General features: G+C 41.8%; 1 protein-coding gene across 2 annotated transcripts in view; it reads right to left on the reverse strand.

Moving 5' to 3' along the window:
• The window catches only part of SESN3 (sestrin 3), an 84,327-nt gene extending 69,803 nt beyond the window's left edge, over window positions 1–14,524 (reverse strand). Inside the window, exons 1-2 of one of the 2 annotated variants that reach the window (XM_062196899.1) lie at window positions 14,396–14,477; window positions 11,388–11,446 (exon numbers count right to left, since the gene is read on the reverse strand). In XM_062196899.1, coding sequence (XP_062052883.1) covers window positions 11,388–11,405 — 18 coding nt within the window. In that variant the 5' untranslated portion in view covers window positions 11,406–11,446; window positions 14,396–14,477. Of the gene's footprint in view, window positions 1–11,387; window positions 11,447–14,395 lie in introns of both variants that reach the window. The other variant, XM_062196898.1, reaches the window with a different exon arrangement.
• Window positions 14,525–18,990: the final 4,466 nt, after the last annotated feature.

Below are 18,990 nucleotides of genomic sequence, written 5' to 3' on the forward strand. Positions count from 1 at the left end.
GCATGCTTGCAAATCATAATATTGCTTAGGTTAAAATCCCCAATGTTCTTATTTGATTTTTTGTTTATGCCTAACAGGTAGGAGTACTTAATGTTTGTTGAATACATAAATAAATGGAAGATATTCATATAGTATTGAGTCACTTAAAATATTAATAATCTCTAACATTTCTTGCCAAAAAAATGTGAATGCCAGTAAAAGGTGATAGTATTGGACATCAAACCCTGCCAATACTAAAATAAGAATCCATACAGTTTTACCAAAAACAAAGATGGTTTTCACATTTCTATTTACCTGAACATATATTTTCTCTCATTTGTAAGCACACCAGATACTAAATGGGTCCCTTGTATAATCAAATATTTACAGTTCATGTTAATTGTGGGTGTTCAACAATGTACTTTACCTAAAAAAATATTAGAACCTTACTTTCAACAACCACAAAATATAAAAATTAACTACATCAGATAATTAACTATATAGGTCATAATCCATTAAAGCAATAGAACTACAACACAAATAGGTGTTACACATGACAACTGATAATTCACTAATTTGAAGTTATATACAAACAAGTTTTAATAAAATAAAAGTTTTCATTTTTTTTTTTTTTGCCAGAACCATTACTCTTTTTTATGTTAAGTGAGTAAGTTAGGAAAAACAGTCTCCAATAAAGCAGTTACTTAGATCTTGGGATATATTTTTCTTCTGGAAATAATGTTATACCTCATGGGTAGGTTTCAAGACTAATCAGCAAATGCCCATTGCATATCTCTGTAATATTAATAGTACTCTGGAACTTAACCACATTTTACTGTACTTCGATGGTAAACTCACAGAGTTCTAATTTACAGGTAGCAGACCCATATCTCCCCATAAATCTCTAAGACACAAAGCCTTGTAACATTGGAAACTTGTGCAGATAGAGTATCATATGGGATATAGGTAGAGAAAGGCCAGGGGAAGGATACCAGTCCTAAGGTTTCTTTGCTTCATTGAACTATATTTTTGCCTTAACACACAAAGTCAAAAAATGTCAAAAGTTGTTCATAAATGGTAGAAATGAGCAGTCACATGAATTCTTTTCATAAAAAAATTGTTATAAAAAAGTGACCAAAAAGTGAGAACACTTCTTAGAGGCTATATTCAAGGGACACAATACTTTGATTCAAAATGTTTCTAGACATTGTCTTTTGTCAAAGACACTACAGCAGCATTGAATGATTCAGTGTCGTTTAACTTTGTCGTGGTTGGCAGGACAAAGAGGGAAAAGTGTGTGGATGAAGTTAGGAAAAAGATATCTTGAGATTAGGAAAGACTGGTCACATAGCTGGGGATTTACAAAGAAAAAAGAATATACCAGACAGGTTAAAACTGTTCAAAAGCAAACTTGTTTCTCAATTGATTTAATCTCATGATGCATTTTGCATTTCTAGTGAAAAATTAAAACACACCTGAATTTAAAATCATTTCTATTGATCTCTTGAATCACCAAATGCTATTAAACTTCATCAATTTTACATCTCACAAGAGTCTTCCTCTGCATAAACAAAAATATGTGTGGGGCAGCACTGTGATGTAGCAGGGTAAAGCCACTGCCTGCAGTGCCAGCATCCCATATGGGCACTGGTTCTAGTCCCAGCTGCTCCACTTCTCATCCAGCTCTATGCTGTGGCCTGGGAAAGCAGTAGAAGATAGTCCAAGTCTTTGGGCCCCTGCACCCACATGGGAGACCTGGAAGAGGCTCGAGGCTCAAAAATATGTGCAATATAAGGCAAAGCAGTGTTTATACCTCAGCCACACTCTGGAATTCAAACTGGTTTCAAATTTTGAGTCTGCCAATTATTGGTACTATAACCCTTTAGCAAGTTACTTAAGTCCTCTGAGCCCTATTTTCTTCATTCAAAAAATTTAATAATTTTGTAGTTTCACTATGGTGCTTAAATGTTGTTAACGTGTAGTATTTTGTCTTATATAATAATTTCAATATATTCTCAAGGATACAAAAGATAAATGATTGATAGCTTATCAAAGTATTGAATAGAAAATACAAAGCATTTCAACCTATCACTGCATCTAGGTAGGATTAAAATATCCCATAATATCCATATCCATAATATTGATGGTGTCCCTTTGGAGTTTGTCAATACCCTGGGCAATATTCAGATGAGTTCCTTCTGGGTGTATCTAAAAAGTAGAGGCTACTTAGTGGGTAGAGATTAATTCTATGTCTATGTCGATTTTGTTTTACAGTCACCAAGGGAATGTCTGCTGGCCAGGGGCATCTCAGCTGGCTTGGGAGACATCCAAAATAAAGGGCATATGGGGAAGTAGAGGAGATGGGCATGACCAGAACTCTAAAGTCAAAATGAAATCTTAGGAGATGGTCTTGTAGAGAATCTTGGAAGTTTGAAGGTACGCCCTTAAATGCATTACAATAGTAAGAAGCAGATTCCAAGAGGTGGGGCATGTGCCAATATTAAAGCAATAGTCACGGCCGGGCGCCACAGCTCACTTGGCTAATCCTCCGCCTGCAGCGCCCGCACCCCGGGTTCTAGTCCCAGTTGGGGTGCTGATTCTGTCCCGGTTGCTCCTCTTCCAGTCCAGCTCTCTGCTGTGGCATGGGAAGGCAGTGGAGGATGGCCCAAGTGCTTGGACCCTGCAGGAGGAAGCACCTGGCTCCTGGCTTCGGATCGGCGCAGCGTGCCAGCCATAGCAGCCATTTGGGGGGTGAACCAATGGAAGGAAGACCTTTCTCTCTGTCTCTCTCTCTCTCTCTCTCTCTCACTGTCTAACTCTGCCTGTCAAAAGTAAAAAAAAAAAAAAAAGCAATAGTCACATCACATTTTGGAGAAAGAACAGCAGCTAAGACTAATGCTCTGATTCTCTCTTGGTAGATATTTATGTTGCTTATCAGAGCTGCCCTCAAAAACTGGTATACTATCTAACTGAAACATTCTCATGGCAACAAAGATGATAAAATGTTTTAAAATGAAACCAAAACATACAAAAACACCCAAGAGCCAGTGCACTTTTTTTCTCTCTCAAATAATCTTTGCTACTGTACTTCTGAAAGAGTTCCTTATAAAGACAATCAAAAAAGGTTTGTGTAAAACAGATGTGCCAGAAAAATTTCAGGAAATGAAAAAAGTCCCCATTGTATTAGCTATATTACATTACATCCAATATAAGATACACCCAATATTTATAAGCAAATGTCTTTAAATCAAAATTCCATTTTGCTAAAAATAAAGTCTCCATGAACCAGATCCAAAATAAGAGGCAACTCAGTAAGAGAAAGATATATCAGCTTACTTCAAAAATTCCTAAAATTGAATTAAAAGATAAGAATTTTTTGTGTAACAAAATTTCGAAATCCATAGAGGATCTTCAAAAAGCTTGTAGAAATGTGTAATAAAAAAATTTGTGCATTGATTTCATTTTTTGCACCTAAATAATCTTTTAATATCATTTTATAAAAAATTTTCAAATATTTTCATATGTAACTTGCTAACCATAATTCAGTATGTTAAGTGCAATAAATTCAATATAATTGGATAGCACAGAGGTTCAAAACATAGAGGGAGAAGGAAAAGAGTTGAGATTAGGAAAGGCTTTATGGAAAAGCTTTGAGGAACACCTTTGAAATACAAGTAGGAATTTGACATATTAATTGTATATTTAGACTCTGACAGATTAGACTGTATTGCAAACGCTTATAGGTTGAAAGTAATTAAAAGATATGCATAAAGGGGTACATAATCAAACATTTTGGCTTGGTAATGTCTGTGGTTTGAATATGGTCTGAGTATTTCCCACGGGTTCATGTGTTGGAGACTTGGTTCCCAGGGAGGTGGCATTGTGACATGATATGGACCTTTAAGAGGTGGGAGCTACTGGGAAACCTTTAGGTCACTGAGGGCTCTGCCCATGGAAAAGATTGAGGTGGTTCCCATGAGAGCAGTTATAAAAGCCTCAGCTTGGTCCCACCCAGTCTCCGGCTTCCTGCATTGCACTTGCTCCACACATGCTCCCACATGATGGACCTGAGAGGGCCCTCGTGAGAATTGTGCTGATGCCATTTCCATGCTATTATGCCCTCAAAACTGTAAGCTTAAGAAACATCTCTTTTCTTTACAAGTAGCCTGCCTCAGGTATTTTGCTGTAGTAATGAAAAACTAATTCCACTTCCTCTCCTATCACCACTGTCAGCACAGTGATAACTAGGGAATAGGTCAGATATTGGTTGTCATCTTTAGGTCTCACCAGAGCTAAGAGTGAATTAGTTTTATATTTGTGCCTGCAAGACCACACTGAATTACACAAAGTTTTTGGCTGCCAAAGCTTTTATGGTCAGTATGTTATACTATCTTCACCCTGCAAAATGGAAATTCACCTGTACCTTTGAGGATTGCAGTATTTAGGAATTCACTAAGTACTATCACAGCTATCCTATCTCCTATCTATAGTCATAGTTTTGCTTTCCTCTGTTGTAACAATGCTTATTATCAGCATTCTACATGGATGCTTGTCTTTCTTCTGATTCTTGTCTCTTCTGCTGCTGCTTCTCCCATACTTCTCAGCTTTCAAAAAAGGCAATCTTGCTACTCACCATCTTTCTTTCAATCAAGAATCATAATCAAGTAAACAATAATGGATACAATGTTTGAATCTGATCATTCTTGAGCTATAGCATAGTACTAAGGAGAGTATTTCTTTAAAGCAAAAGGGTTTCCCCTCTCCCTTGTTTCTACAAGGAAAAGGTTGCCCACAAAACTTGGAGAAGGTTCATCTCACTGTGGCAATAGAGAAGCTTCTGGGATGTCACTGCAAAAATGCTAGGCAGTGTCTGCAAGTGACCCAACACAGGACAAAGGTGACTGGGTTGACATCCACACTTCCTGTCCATCGCATTAGCTTAGTTTCCCCACAGAATTACATTTACATGCACCATACACTGATGTCAGCTACTATGGCTTAGGAATTCTTAAATGTTTTCATCTTGGAATTCATTCAGACTCAAAAAATATTGAGAGCCCCAAAGAGCTTTTTCTTGTGTGTCAATATGTACTGTATTATTAAAAATTAAAAGTGAGAAAAGTCTAAACGTTTAATTCATTTGAAATCTACACATAAATATAAATCATATTTTTGATGAGAATAACTTTATTTTCCAAAGCAAAAGAAGGGAGAAGAGTGACACTGACATTTTTGCAAACCTCTTTAATGTCTACACAATACAAAATAGCTAGAAATTTACTACATTTGATCTGCTGTGATATGTTTTGACTGAAATATGCGAGGAAAATCCAGATTAGGACAGACTTTGTGATTGGAAAATGAGATAATTGTGAATATCATTCTTTGATACAACAATCAAACTCCAACAAATATACTTTCTTTTGTGTATGTGTGTAGGCGTGTGTTTTGGATTTATTTATTTATTTGAAAGTGAGAGTTACACAAAAGGACAAGGAGAGGCAGAGAGAGAGGTCTTCCATCCGCTGGTTCACTCCCCAGTTGGCTGCAATGGCCAGAGCTGAGCCAATCCAAAGACAGGAGCTAAGAGCTTCTTCCTGGCCTCCAATGGGTATGCAGAGGCCCAAGGACTTGGGCCATCTTCTACTGCTTTCCCAGGCCATAGCAGAGAGCTGGATCGGAAGTGGAGCAGTTGGGACTCAAACTGGCACCCATATGAGATACCGGCCCTGCAGGCAGCTTTACCCGCTATGCCACAGTGTCAGCCCTCAGATATGGTTTCTTAAAGGCTAGTTCCAACATGGAATCTGAAACCACATCATTGAACTTAACTTGCTATATTTTATGAAAATCTATTAGTCTACCTTAATTTTTTTTTTTTTTTGACAGGCAGAGTGGACAAGTGAGAGAGAGAGACAGAGAGAAAGGTCTTCCTTTTTGCCGTTGGTTCACCCTCCAATGGCCGCTGCGGCCAGCGCATCGCGCTGATCCAAAGCCAGGAGCCAGGTGCTTCTCCTGGTCTCCCATGCGGGTGCAGGGCCCAAGCACTTGGGCCATCCTCCACTGCCTTCCCGGGCCATAGCAGAGAGCTGGCCTGGAAGAGGGGCAACCGGGATAGAATCCGGCACCCCAACCGGGACTAGAACCTGGTGTGCCGGCGCCACAAGGCGGAGGATTAGCCTGTTAAGCCACGGCGCCGGCCTAGTCTACCTTAAATTTTGAATGGATCTTTTAACCATATAGGTTTTGATAAATACATCTCAAAAATTAGTAAAGTGATACTGAAAACTCAAGGAAAATTCATAATATTCATTGTCAATAATAGTAACAATGACCTAATTCAAAAATTATCTTCATTGTATTCTAATTGTCTGGTTCTCAGCCAAAAAGGAAAGAAAGGCCCTGAGGGCTAACATCTTTATGCATTGGACATTTGGAAAATATTGATCAACAGATAATGCAGATCTTCTAAATGATGATATACTTTGTGATACAATATAAAAAAAATCACATCCATCCCTCTTGATCTCAATGGAAGAGCTTTTAAGAATTTTTGTTTATTTGTTTCTAAGGCAGAGTGTCACAGAGAAAAGACATGACAGAGAGAGATCTTCCATCCTCTGGTTCATTTCCCTGATGGCCACAATAGCCAGGGTTGAGCCAGACTGAAGCCAGGAGCTAGGAACATCATCTTGACATCCTGGTCTCCTACATGGCTTGCCAGGACCTTAAGCACTTGAGCCATCTTCTACTGCTTTCTCAAACATATCACTAAGGAGCTGGATCAGAAGCAAAGCAGCCAAGATTTTACCTGCTGTGCCACTATACCAGTTCTGGGAGAGCCTTTAAGAATTGGGAAGCTTCTGCATTTTCCAAAGGTCAAATTTTTCCTTGAAAGATTGAATTTAATCCCTGGCAACAGATATGTCAGTTATTTTCCTTGAATTTTCATGGTCACATTATTTATTTTAAAGAAAATAATTATCAAATACACAAGTCTGACTACCAAAGTTTACCTAAAAGGTGTTTCAAGTAAAATGGGATTACATGAAAGGGGTTAGCTCCACTCACAAGTAAAGATACTACATAAGCACTCCCCTTGAGACAACCATCTGCTGCGCAGAAGTGCTTTATACATTCCCCTTTTTGTCATGCAGGTTAAAAAAAATGGGTACTGGAGGGTCAAGGGTTAACAAAATTTAGAGTTTTATTGTTTCTTCAAGACACTCTTAAATAAAATTGGCATATCTCTGCCCCTTGCCCCAGTATTGAGAGTTCAGTGGTGAACTGAAAAAAGTAGTCATACTTTTTGGTGTAATGCCTCAATTTATACTAGGAGCCCAGAGCAGTTTCACCCCTCCTCCCCCAGTGCTTTTGCTTGCCATGAAAAAAGAAAAATGGGCTGGCACTGTGGCATAGTAGGTCCAGCTTCCACCTGCAATGCCGGCATCCCATATGGGTACCAGTTAGAGCCCTGGCTGCTCTGCTTCCAATACAGCTCCCTGATAATGTGCTTAGGAATGCAGTAAAAGATGCTCCAAGTCCTTGGATCCCTGCCCCCATGGGGAAGACCCGGATGAAGTTCCTGACTTCTGGTTTCCGCCTGGCCCACATGCGGCTGTTGAGGCCATTTGGGAGTGAACCAGTAGATGAAAGATCTCTCTCTCTCTCTATCTGACCCACTCTCTGTAACTCTGCCTTTCAAAGAAATAAATTCTTAAAAAAAAAAAAAAAAGAAAAAAGAAAAGAAAAGAAAAAGAAAAAGCCAAATAAACTCCTGGTATAATTATGAACATAGTTTTGATATCTTGCAACCTCTGAGAGGACCTTGGACATTCACAAGGGGCTAAGGAACATACTCTGAGAACTACTGCTTTTTTTTTTTTTTTTTTTTAAGATTTATTTATCTTCTACTGCTTTCCCAGGCAGTAGTCTTTCTATCAGAGAGCTGGATTGGAAGTGGAGCAGCTGGGTCTCAAATTGGCGCCCATATGGGATGCTGGTGCCTCTAGCCCGGGCGTTGACCCGCTGTGCCACAGCACCAGCCCAAACTACTGCTTTATCTTATTAAGGAATTGATCAATCATTAGATAATAGAAGTAGCCACGTTATTCCTCTCCTCCTCAGTCAGTCTGTCCAGTCAATCTGTAATAATGTGTCAAAGAGTAGCTAATTTTCATACTTGCAATCAACAGTACCTAGAGAAATTTAGGTACACAAGAGCATTCCACGGATGTTAAGCTAGATAGATACTCCCTGGCAGCAGCCTCAATGCTGTGGGGGAACAATTAGAATACAGTTTATTATAGAGGCAGTATTAAGAATTAAATGGACTTTTTACTGGTCGTATGACAGAAACCATGTCACTAAAAGCTTCTGTTTGTGAGAATAACTGAGCTAATACAAAAGTACTCTAAAAATTATGGAAGGGACCAGTGCTATGGCATAGAAGACTAAGCTTCCACCTGTGGCGCCGGCATCCCATATAGGCACTGGTTCAAGTCCTGGCTGCTCCTCTTCCAATCCAGCTCTCTGCTTATGGCCTGGGAAAGCAGTGGAAAATGGCCCAGGTACTTGGGCCCTTGTACCGGCGTGGGAGACCTGGAAAAAGCTCCTGGCTCCTGACTTTGGATTGGCTCAGCTCTGGCCATGGAGGCCATTTGGGGAGTGAATTGGTAGATGGAAGACCTTTCTCTCTCTCTCCCTCTGTAACTCTACCTCTCAAATAAATAAATAAATCTTTAAAAAAAAATGGATATCAATAGAAATTTAAGTTACTAAAACCCAATCCCTTAGTGGAGAAAATGAAAAAGATTAAAAGATAGGGAGAAAAGATTAAAAGACTTTTATTCCCATAACTATTTTCCTGAACTAAAAATTAAAAATCCTTTGTTTTAGCCTAGATTTACTCCCACCTTGTTAAGTGCAATCATCTTTAACTTTTACCCTTTTTAAGCCAAATACCATATTTCTATTATCTGCTGAAGTGTTACAGGGCAAGTTTCTTTGATTATTTGAAGATCCAGAAGCAATGCACTGTATTAGCACAAGTGAGAGGGTAATGGAAAGGGGAAAGAATACAAAAAGAATATGGAAATAAAAATATGCAAAAATATCATTCTAACATAAAAGCATATACTCTTTAGCTTTCATTTCTCTATTTTACAGTCAATCATTAAACAGGACAGAAAATTGAATATTAAGCAAAATATTCAGTATGTATTGAAATATATTCCCTTAACAAAGAACTAAGGTATTCTAGAAAACAGGAAAATATACAGGCCTGACTTTTTCTCTCATTTATGGCCAGACTTCATGGTTTACAAAATAGTTTAACGCAGGTTATTTCTCGTGCTATGCAGCAACGAGTAAGGCAGGTGAAAACGATTTACATTTCACAGAGAAAACTATGCTTAAAGGAAGTCATGTAATTTGCCCCAGATTAAAAGACTTACCAAAGACCTAACTGTAAGCATATCTTGTAGTTTCCAGTATCACTGTGTGAGTACCAGCCTCTCTACTTACTCAGTGGTGGGGAATCAGGGGAAGCAGCAGAATTCCCTTTACAAATTAAATCGTATACTGAATCTAAAATATGAGGTATATAAATATACAAGGAACATTTTTAGTACATATTTTAACTATCAAGTAACTATTACTGATAACAATGAGTTTGTTGTAGGGCAGTGAGTTAAGCCACCACTTGGGACAGGCACATCTCTATGCTTCTGATCCAGCTTCCCGCTCATATGCCTGAGAGGCAGCAAATGACAGCTTAGATACATGCTTGGGTTCTTGCCACCCATGTGGGCTAGGTCAGGCCATTTGGCCTAGGGCAGACTTTGGCCTGGGGTAGCTCTGGCTGTTGAGGCATTTGGGGAATCAGCCAGTGGATGGAAGATGGATCTCTTTCTCTCTCACTCTCTCTCTGTTATTCTGCCTTCCAAATAAATAAGTCTGTGTTCTTGCAAGTAAAAATGTAACATAAGCAGATATGTACAGAAAAGAATTTTAAAAAGCCCAGTGCTTTCATAATCAAGGACACTCTCATCAATGACATACAAACAAAAAACTACAAGTATACAAAGATAGCAGAATAACTTGTAATTCAAGCCCTGTAAAGAATAATTTTGTAGGCCAGCGCCCTGGCTCACTAGGCTAATCCTCCGCCTACGGTGCCAGCACCCCGGGGTTGTAGTCCTGGTAGGGGCGCCGGATTCTGTCCCGGTTGCTCCTCTTCCAGTCCAGCTCTTTGCTGTGGCCCGGGAAGGCAGTGGAGGATGGCCCAGGTGCTTGGGCCCTGCACCCGCATGGGAGACCAGGAGGAAGCTCCTGGCTCCTGGCTTCGGATTGGTGCTGAGTGCCAGCCGCGGCGGCCACTTGGGGGGTGAACCAATGGAAGGAAGACCTTTCTCTCTGTCTCTCTCACTGTCTAACTCTGCCTGGCAAAAAATTAAAATTTAAAAAAAAAGAAACTTAAAAAAAAGAATATTTTGTAGCAAAAGATAACTGGTAACCTCTAAACTCCAATGTGTTAAGATTATGTATAACATGTTTTTAGATTAATTGTATTTTTAAAAAGATTTATTTATTTAAAAGTCAGAATTACAGAGACAGAGAAAGAGAGAGAGAGAATTCTTCCATCAACTGGTTCACCCCACAAAGGGCTGCAGTGCTGGGGTTGGGCCAGAAAAAGCCAGAAGGCTGGAACTCCATCTGGGTCTCCCACATGGGTTGCAGGACCTAAGCACCTTTCCCAAGTGCATTAGCAGGGAGCTGGATTGGAAACAGGGCAGCTGGAACTCCAACTGGCACTCACAAAGGATGTCAGGGTGGTTTAACCCACTGTGCCACAACGCCAGGCCCCTAAATCTCAATTTTAACAATAATTTAAAACATACTTAAAAACTTAATCCAACTCAAGCATCTTCAAATCTTGAAGCATATTAGGGTTCCACAGAAAGCAGTTGAAACCCTTTGCTTAAAGGTTTATTGTCCATAAATTCACTTTGAGCTCTGTTTAGGTCATATACAAGAAAAATAAAATAAATATTGCCTTTGACAATCAAAAATATGTAACAAAGAAACCTGATAAATAAAGGCAGCAAATAGCTTCTAATCCACAAAGTAAATACATTCTATTTGGGTTGAACCATATAAAATTGCTATTATCTGACAATTTTGACTATTAAAAATGAGGCTCATGTAGTTTAATGTTTTCCACTTTAAGTTATTGTTACCTACAAACCCTTTAAAAAGTCCTCAAAATGTGTGACTATATAAGAAAGAAAATGCAACAAGTATACAAAAATATATCATAGAATTACCTAAACATTTGCTCAATACACAAAGCACATGTAATACGCCACTTATATTTACAAGAAGATGAATAGCTGACAATTACCTACCTCCCTTAAGTCTGCCATGCCACTTTTGAAATTAAAGGATCATGTTCATCTAGTTGTCACTAGGATTTCAAGTAAAATATATTACACTTCAAAACTCATGAATTTTACAAAGCAAATAGAAACATTTTATTTTTTTAATAAGAACTTTATTTAACTACCTAATTTACAACAGAGCAAGTTAGACTAAGGAGCTATGAATTTCAGGATAGTTTGGTGTATCCATTTGTTTCTGTATAGTGTTTGCCTCTCTATTCTTTTCACTGGCCTACAGTTACCAAATTAGGTACATTCGATATTTTAAGCAGTCTCTTCCTTTTGGAAGACACTGGATTAAAATTGTAAAGCACTCAGAATAAATGTGATTTTCATACAATATACAATTTCACATTCAGAACCTGGACTAAACCAAATTATTCCATGTGAAGGTGAATTTAGTTCCTTTTAAAGTTTCTCCAACATCCAACATCTTGCAATAAGTTTAGGCACAGAAAGAAAAAGGATTTCTGCCCCATGCAAAGGTGACCCTTCATGATCACTAGCAAGGGTTACAGCAGTAAACAGTAATTCACACCGAATGCAATGCACTTCACTCTTCCACTATGAACTACACTGAACTAAAATTCAAAATGCTATGTATGACTAACTTGCTTATTAAAGGGGTCTTCATTAAATAGAAAATATAAGGTAAATTCAAAGAACAACACTTGGAGGTAGATGACTTTCACTTAGTGTTAAAATATGATTTCTATCAAAAAGAAAAACATGTCTGTATTAGAAATAAAATCTTAGATGCTATTTCTAGAATGATGAGGAATTCAAAATGCTAGACACTAATTTCTTTAAAGAGCATTTGAGAATGGTACTCTTAAAAAGCTTCAAATGTTGCCAAGTCATGTCATAACTGGCTCAAACAATCCTATTTTCATGTAAAGTTATTTCATGCTACTGCATGAATCAATATTAAATACCTTGGAGTTACTTAAAACTGGAATATTGGCAGAGATGTGCAAAGTAATTATAAAATATGAAAATGTGAATACTCATTTTCCACATCTTTGAATACTGGCTAGAAATGTTTCAAGAGAAACATTATCTTTCTTCTTGGGTAAACGGAAATAGTTTCTTAAAAGCTAAGAGAAAGATAAAAAGATGTTTCAAATGCTAACAAAGTATCATGAATCCACAGCCACAGCATTCTCAAAAGAAAAATGAAACACTCTGACCTAATATCACCTCCAAATACTTTATTAGCCTAACAAATTTCCAGAATCATTTAAAAATTTATCAGTCAATATAATATTCTTTATTCTTATTCAATTAAAAAACATAACTTGCTGCCCTTTTAGCCAGGCTTGAGTTCAATCAAACATATCTCAAACACACATTTTTTTCATATCAAAGACATAACATACCACTGTTAAAGTTAGGAAATAATAATTTTTTTAAAAGATAATTCAGATGACATCTGGCCCTGCAGTGAAAGAGTTAACATTCAACTAAGCTGATCTGCACTTCTGATCCATTACATTTCTCACAAGCTGCCTGCCCTACAATGAGCGGAGCAAGTATCAACTGTAATTTGATCCCGGAGTTTATGGAAAAAAATAACTGCACATATTCAACATGCACATTTAATAAAAATCTGTTTCAAGAGAAACATCTCCAATAAACACAATTTAAGGCATTTTTAGCTGTTTGATTAACTTCAAATCTGCAATCCCTCCACTTTCCTCATGCTCACAAATAAAATAGGAAAAAAAAAAAAGCAGCAGCTCTACTGCAGGGAAAAGAGGCTTGAAAAACAACTTTGATTGGCACTTGGCCTGACCCACAGAGGAAGAAAAACAGTTTTTGGACAAAGAGCGCAAATATTTGAGCTTGCTTACTTATGAGCTTTCTTTCTTTTCCTTTTTAACATGTAAAGAACAATCCTGAAGAGAACCGTGTTTAGGGAAATCGACTAAAACTGGTACCGCATTCATCTCAGTCTCTCAGTCCCCATGCATTTGCACAGCTCAGCAATTTTAATTCATTTGAACTGGACAAACAGAAGCACCTCACCTGATGTTTCCACTCAATGAAATGTAAAAATAAGAGCTCGGAGAAGAATAATCTGACAGCATTACTCAGGGGCGGCTGTTAAAATCTGATTAAAAACTCTTCTGGATCTAAAGAGACATTTTTTCACACACCCCCGCCCCCACGCACACCCCCCCCCCATCCCCGAGAGAGCAAGCCAAGTAAGCTAAACAATACTAAACTTTCTATCCTCAATCTGGGAAGCAATAAGCTGGCGGTGCGTCCGGATGTAGCCTGGGGAGGGGGTGCTAGGCAGGGAAAACCACATCCACCCCTCCTCCTCCCCCAGCCGAGGAGCCGGTAAGGTCGAAAAGCATCTCCCACGGGGCATTAAGTTCAAGATGCTTTACTGGTTCTTTTCACGAGTGAACTACAGACACAGGAGGACCATCGGAAGAACATGGAAAGGGGGCTGCTGGGCTAGGCAAAGCAACCGAACAAACAACACCCCGAGAGTCAGCCACAGCCACGACGGAGCCAGGTTCCTCCAGCCCAGCCCAGGCTGCTCCGATTTCACACGGACCTCCATCGACAGCCAAACGGCCCAGGGAGGAGGATCGACCAGTGCCTCCCTCCCAGTGACCGGGGAAGCAAGGTAGGGAGGCGGGCTGGAAAACAGACCGAAGGTAGGCGCGCGCGTGCGCGCGGACACACACACACACACACACACACACACGAATGAAAAAAGATAAAGAGAAAAGAAATAAGAAAAAAAAAAAAAAAACAGCCCTCGAGACTGGCGTCTGTTCCAACAGAGATGAAAAACAGCAGCGGCCCGAAACCCACGCCCCCTTTTTCGTCTCCGGGTCCCGGGCAGTGCCAGGGCAGACCCCGCAGCCTCGGCCCCCGCGCGCCCCCGGGGCCCCGCGGCGCGAGCTCCGGCCGGCAGGAAGAGCCCCTCGGGGCAGGACCCCGGGCCCGGCCCGTACCTTCCGCAGCACTTTCCGGCAGTTGGTGCAGAGCAGGTAGTTGGCGGCGGCCGACGGGCTGCCGCCGCTCCGGTTCATCGTGGCCGCCGGCGTCGAAGGCTAGGGCGAGGGTGGGCGGCGGGTCGGGTGCACTGTCACCGCCGTCGGCCGCGCCGCTGCGGGGCCGGACCGGCTCGCCGCCGTCGCCGGCCGTGCCTCGCCGCCTCAGCCTCCTCCCGGCGGGATGTCGGGATGGAAGGCGACGGCCAGCGAGAGCGCGGCGCTGCCCGCGGCGACCACTGCGGCGGCTGCCCGAGCGACGGCTGACACGGCGGCGGCTGCTCCTCACCGGCCCGTTGTTCCACCCGCCCCCATCCTCCAGACCCCCGCCCCCGCCAGGCTAGGACGAGCAGCCGCCACCGCTGCCGCTGCTGCCGCCGCCGCCGCCGCCGCCGCCGCCGCAGCTCCTCAGTGCGGCCCCGCCCCCGCCGCCCCACCACCTTCACCACCTCCACGCTCCGGGACCGCCCCCTCCCGCCAATCGGACAGCTCCGGCCACGCCCCCGGGTCGCTAGCACACAGCCAATGAGCTTTTAGATCCCGGTTGGGCGCCGCGCCGACCAATCGTAAAGGCCGAGGACGCCTTGAATCTCCGGGCAAGTTAAGTTTATCTCCGAGGCTCGGAACCGAAGGGAGATGGCGGGTTAGTTGGGTAGCGGGGTGGGAGGGAATACAGTGTGCGCTGTTCCACCAATAAGAGGAAGGGGGTGTGTCGTATGCAAATGAACCTGGAAGACTAGCGCCGCCCCCGCCGTAAGCCACTCCTCCTCGTCTGGGTCCCTGGCGCTGTGGAAAGCGGAGTGAGATAAATTGCTGGGAGCTAGAGCTCGCTAGAGGGACCAAGACTGAGCTAAACATTTCGTGATCTCTTGAGGAGGAAAGGGGGAGCTAAAACGTTATTTTCCACCGGGGTAGGGGCTAGGCTTCCTGTCAGCCAAAATCCAAGCTTGGCTGTAAAGAAGGCAATGGGGTAGCGCTTTGCCTTTAGGATCTCGAAGAACTTTATGCATCACTGAGCTTGCGAGCTCTGTGAGAAAGTCCAGAGATTTGGGAGTGGGGTAAGGGGTGTGGGTAAAGAAATCTGAGGTATATTTAAGCAATCGGTCGAGCGTTTGTGTTGCAGCATTTCCCTCTCGCCCCCCTCGCAGCCGTGGACGTTCCTCGGCTTGTCCGTCACGAAAGGGCTAGCGAGAGTGAGGTCAGGCTCGTCACCCCTACAGGCCTGCCCCGTCCGATTCGTGCGGAGAGAGCTCAGAGCCCTGCCTGGGAAGGCAGGCTCAGAGAGCAAACTGCCATTTAAAACCATTGCTCTGGACCTGCCTCTCCCAGAGCTCAAAAAGATGGTGAGTCAGGGGCTCGGCGTCCGCGTCGCGGGGCAGCGGCCAGTCACTGCGCAAAGCTCTGCGGGCCGGCTGTGCCGAGCCGACCCGTGCTGGCGGTCTCCGCAGCGGTGGGCGGCGCGCGTGTGGGTCGGACGCGGGTGGGCGACGAGGGCCGCGGGAACCTGCTCCCCAGCGGAGAACAAAGGCTGGCGCAGAGCAAGAAGCTGATTGGTGCCGCGTCCTCGCCGGTGTCCTCGCGGCCCACGGACACCTTGCATCGCCGCGCTCCCTGGAGCCGCAGCTCCGCAGCCGGCCCTGGCGGTGCCCGCACAGCCCTGTGCTATGACATCACCTGTTTTCGCTCCGTAGAACCTGCTCGGTATTCCTGGCTTCTCCTTGTGGAAAAGGTCTCTAGTGTGCCAGGATGGTGAAGCCCTTGCACTTCGCAAAATGAATCTGTGGAGATGATTTTAAAAGAAGGGTTCCACCGGTTTTGCGTTTCTTTTGCATCTAAAATTTCTATCCTGGTTCCTTAGGGATTCAATGTTGCGATGCAAAATCAAGAAGGTACACTTGGAGGAGCTAGCAAGTTTAGCATATCAAAGCTATTAGACCAAATTGTGCTGCTAAAACTGCCAGTCTAAATGTCCAACAGCTGTCTCTTCTCTGGCCTTTCAGCGGCCACCACGTATAAACCAAGTCTACACAAGGAACAAAAGATATACAGATCTGCCTGTGTCACGTTTAAATAGATTCACATGACCTGGAGAACCCCAAAAGGACCCAAGTTATCTGGCTGGGAGAATGTGTTGATCCATTTAGCTAGTGACAGACATACACGCAGCGTCTTCAAAAAGTTCGTGGAAATGCATACTCTGAAAAAATTATTCATGAACTTCAACAATTTTTTGCACTAAAATAAGCTTACCACTTAATTCCATTTTCCACGAATATTTATGAAGTCCTCTCATAATCTAGAATAGCAGTAGTGTGGAGGAAATGTTCTTAACATTTAGGTAGAAAGGGAAGAAAGGTAAAAAGCAAGAAAAGTCATCAAAAGGAGAAATGACCACATGCCCTTCAACGCAGAGAACCAAGAAATTGCAGGGGAAAGGGCAGCAAGGCAGGTTTTTCTAAGAACTGAAACATATGTGTCCTCATTTCGTGGTGGATTTCTTAGGCTATATTCTTGGCAGATTCTGTCTTTTAAAGCAGATTTTATGTGAGTATGTTTTTAAAGGAAAGGAGATGCTGACGGATAAAGTAGATTTTTGAGCAGATACTGGATTTTCTCAAGTAGTATATGAGCTTCCAATTTTTGAGTAACAGTGTTTGCTTTTTTTTTTTTATTTAAAAGCTATCATCTTTTCACAATGTGTCCCATTACATTCAATAACTAAATCTGACAGAAAAGGCTAGCCAAGAGAGTCTAGCCCTGCCCCATGACATCCTTTACCAAAGACTGCTGAAGGAAACTTCTAGAGGATGAAAGTCTTCAGTGATACGTGGTCAGATACATAATGGCTCTCTCTATCAATCCACCACCAAACGTTTTTCTATTCATTGTCTACATGATGCTGTTTATTTGGCAGTGAATCGCATACTACATGGTGACAATTCTTACATTAAACCATTCTTCATGTGTTTATGGTTCACCCCTAAACCTCTCAATGCCAGGAGCTCATTCTCAATAGCAACAACCACACTTGCCTCACACCTCTCACTCCCAACACACTCCTCTGTCTCCTAGTGATGCCCGGCCAGCTTCCAGGCACCTCTTTGCCCGCCTTCATTGCTAGCCAGCCTGGATAGCATGAAGTGAGTGTGACTTAAAGAGTAGGTGACTTGCCAATCCAGGATCACACTGATAATCCAGAGGGAAAGAAACAAAAGCCAACTCTTTTGATTTTTACATAGAACAAGGAGAAATTTCACCCTTTTTGTTGTTCTACATGTCTAAACCAAGGAAGAACTTCAGAAAATTGAGATGTGGGTGAAAAATCACAACCAACATGGAGAACTACTTTTTAATGTTATATTACAAAATGAGCATATGCCATAAAACATTTTATGCCATTTTTAAACTCATGTCATAATAATTTTTGCTTGTTTTGAAATATTCTCTTTAAATGTGTATTTTTTTAAACACAGAGTGCATAAAATCATAGACTTGGACATTCCATAATTTATTTAAGCATTACTCTGTTGCTGAATCTATAGGTTGTTTCTGGTTTTTCATGGTTGTAAATAATGTAGTGATGAGTTTCCTCATAGGTAAGTTTTTGGCAGCATCTTTGAGCCTGGCGCTCCATCTGGATCTCCTACATGCTGTGGTAGGGGCCCAGGTACTTGGGAGATTTTCTGCTGCTTTCCCAAGCGCGTGCACTGGGAGCTGGATCAGAAGTAGGGTAGCCTGGGTTCTGGATGCCAGCATTGCAGGTGGCAGCTTAGCACACTGATCCACAATGCTGGCCCCTGCAAAAAATATTTGGTAGGAAGGTTTGAGTAAGAAGAGCAATGATTTGAAAGCACTGAGTCTGATCTGCCATTTTCCTGTGGAAGGCCTATCAGCAGTCCACTTAGCTCTGCTCCCCAGGCCCTCCCCCTCCTCTATCTTAGCGATTGATTTTCTTCTCCTGTTGAAAGATTTCCTGATACAAACATTTGTCCAAGTGCCCATGGTGCCCTTTTATACTTCTTCTCACCATCAAGCTTACTACTAAATGATTTAAATTTTTTTCATCAAATTCTGAAACCCTTAAGGGCAGGGATGGAATTACACTTATTTTTTATCCTCGGCTCCTGGCTCAACCCACTGCAAAGTATTTTTAAAAATCTTGGAGAAAGTAATTAGTTTTCACTCATACTTTCCTAAATACTTCATGCATTCTTCTAAGGTATCTCTTTTGAATGTCCATTAACAGCTACAGGATCTTATAAAAGGATTTCAATAAATATTTTTGAATTGAATTGTTCGTAAACACTAATGCTTCAGAGCAGTAAGGCTGGGTTCACATCCTTATCTGTCATCTATTCTTTTTCTGACATTGCATATACTAATTATTACAGTTTGGGGCTTGCTTGTTTTCTCTCTCTCTCTCTTTCTCTCATTCTCTCTCTTTCTTATGAACAATCTTGCCATAAACCAGGGGTGTGGAGAAGGTTGAGGAAACAAAGCAGTTTTATGCTCAGCACTTTTGAAAGAAGGAACTCTGTCAATGACATGCTGTAACT

Source organism: Lepus europaeus, chromosome 7 (assembly GCF_033115175.1).
Source record: "Lepus europaeus isolate LE1 chromosome 7, mLepTim1.pri, whole genome shotgun sequence".
Classification (NCBI taxonomy): Eukaryota; Metazoa; Chordata; class Mammalia; order Lagomorpha; family Leporidae; genus Lepus; species Lepus europaeus.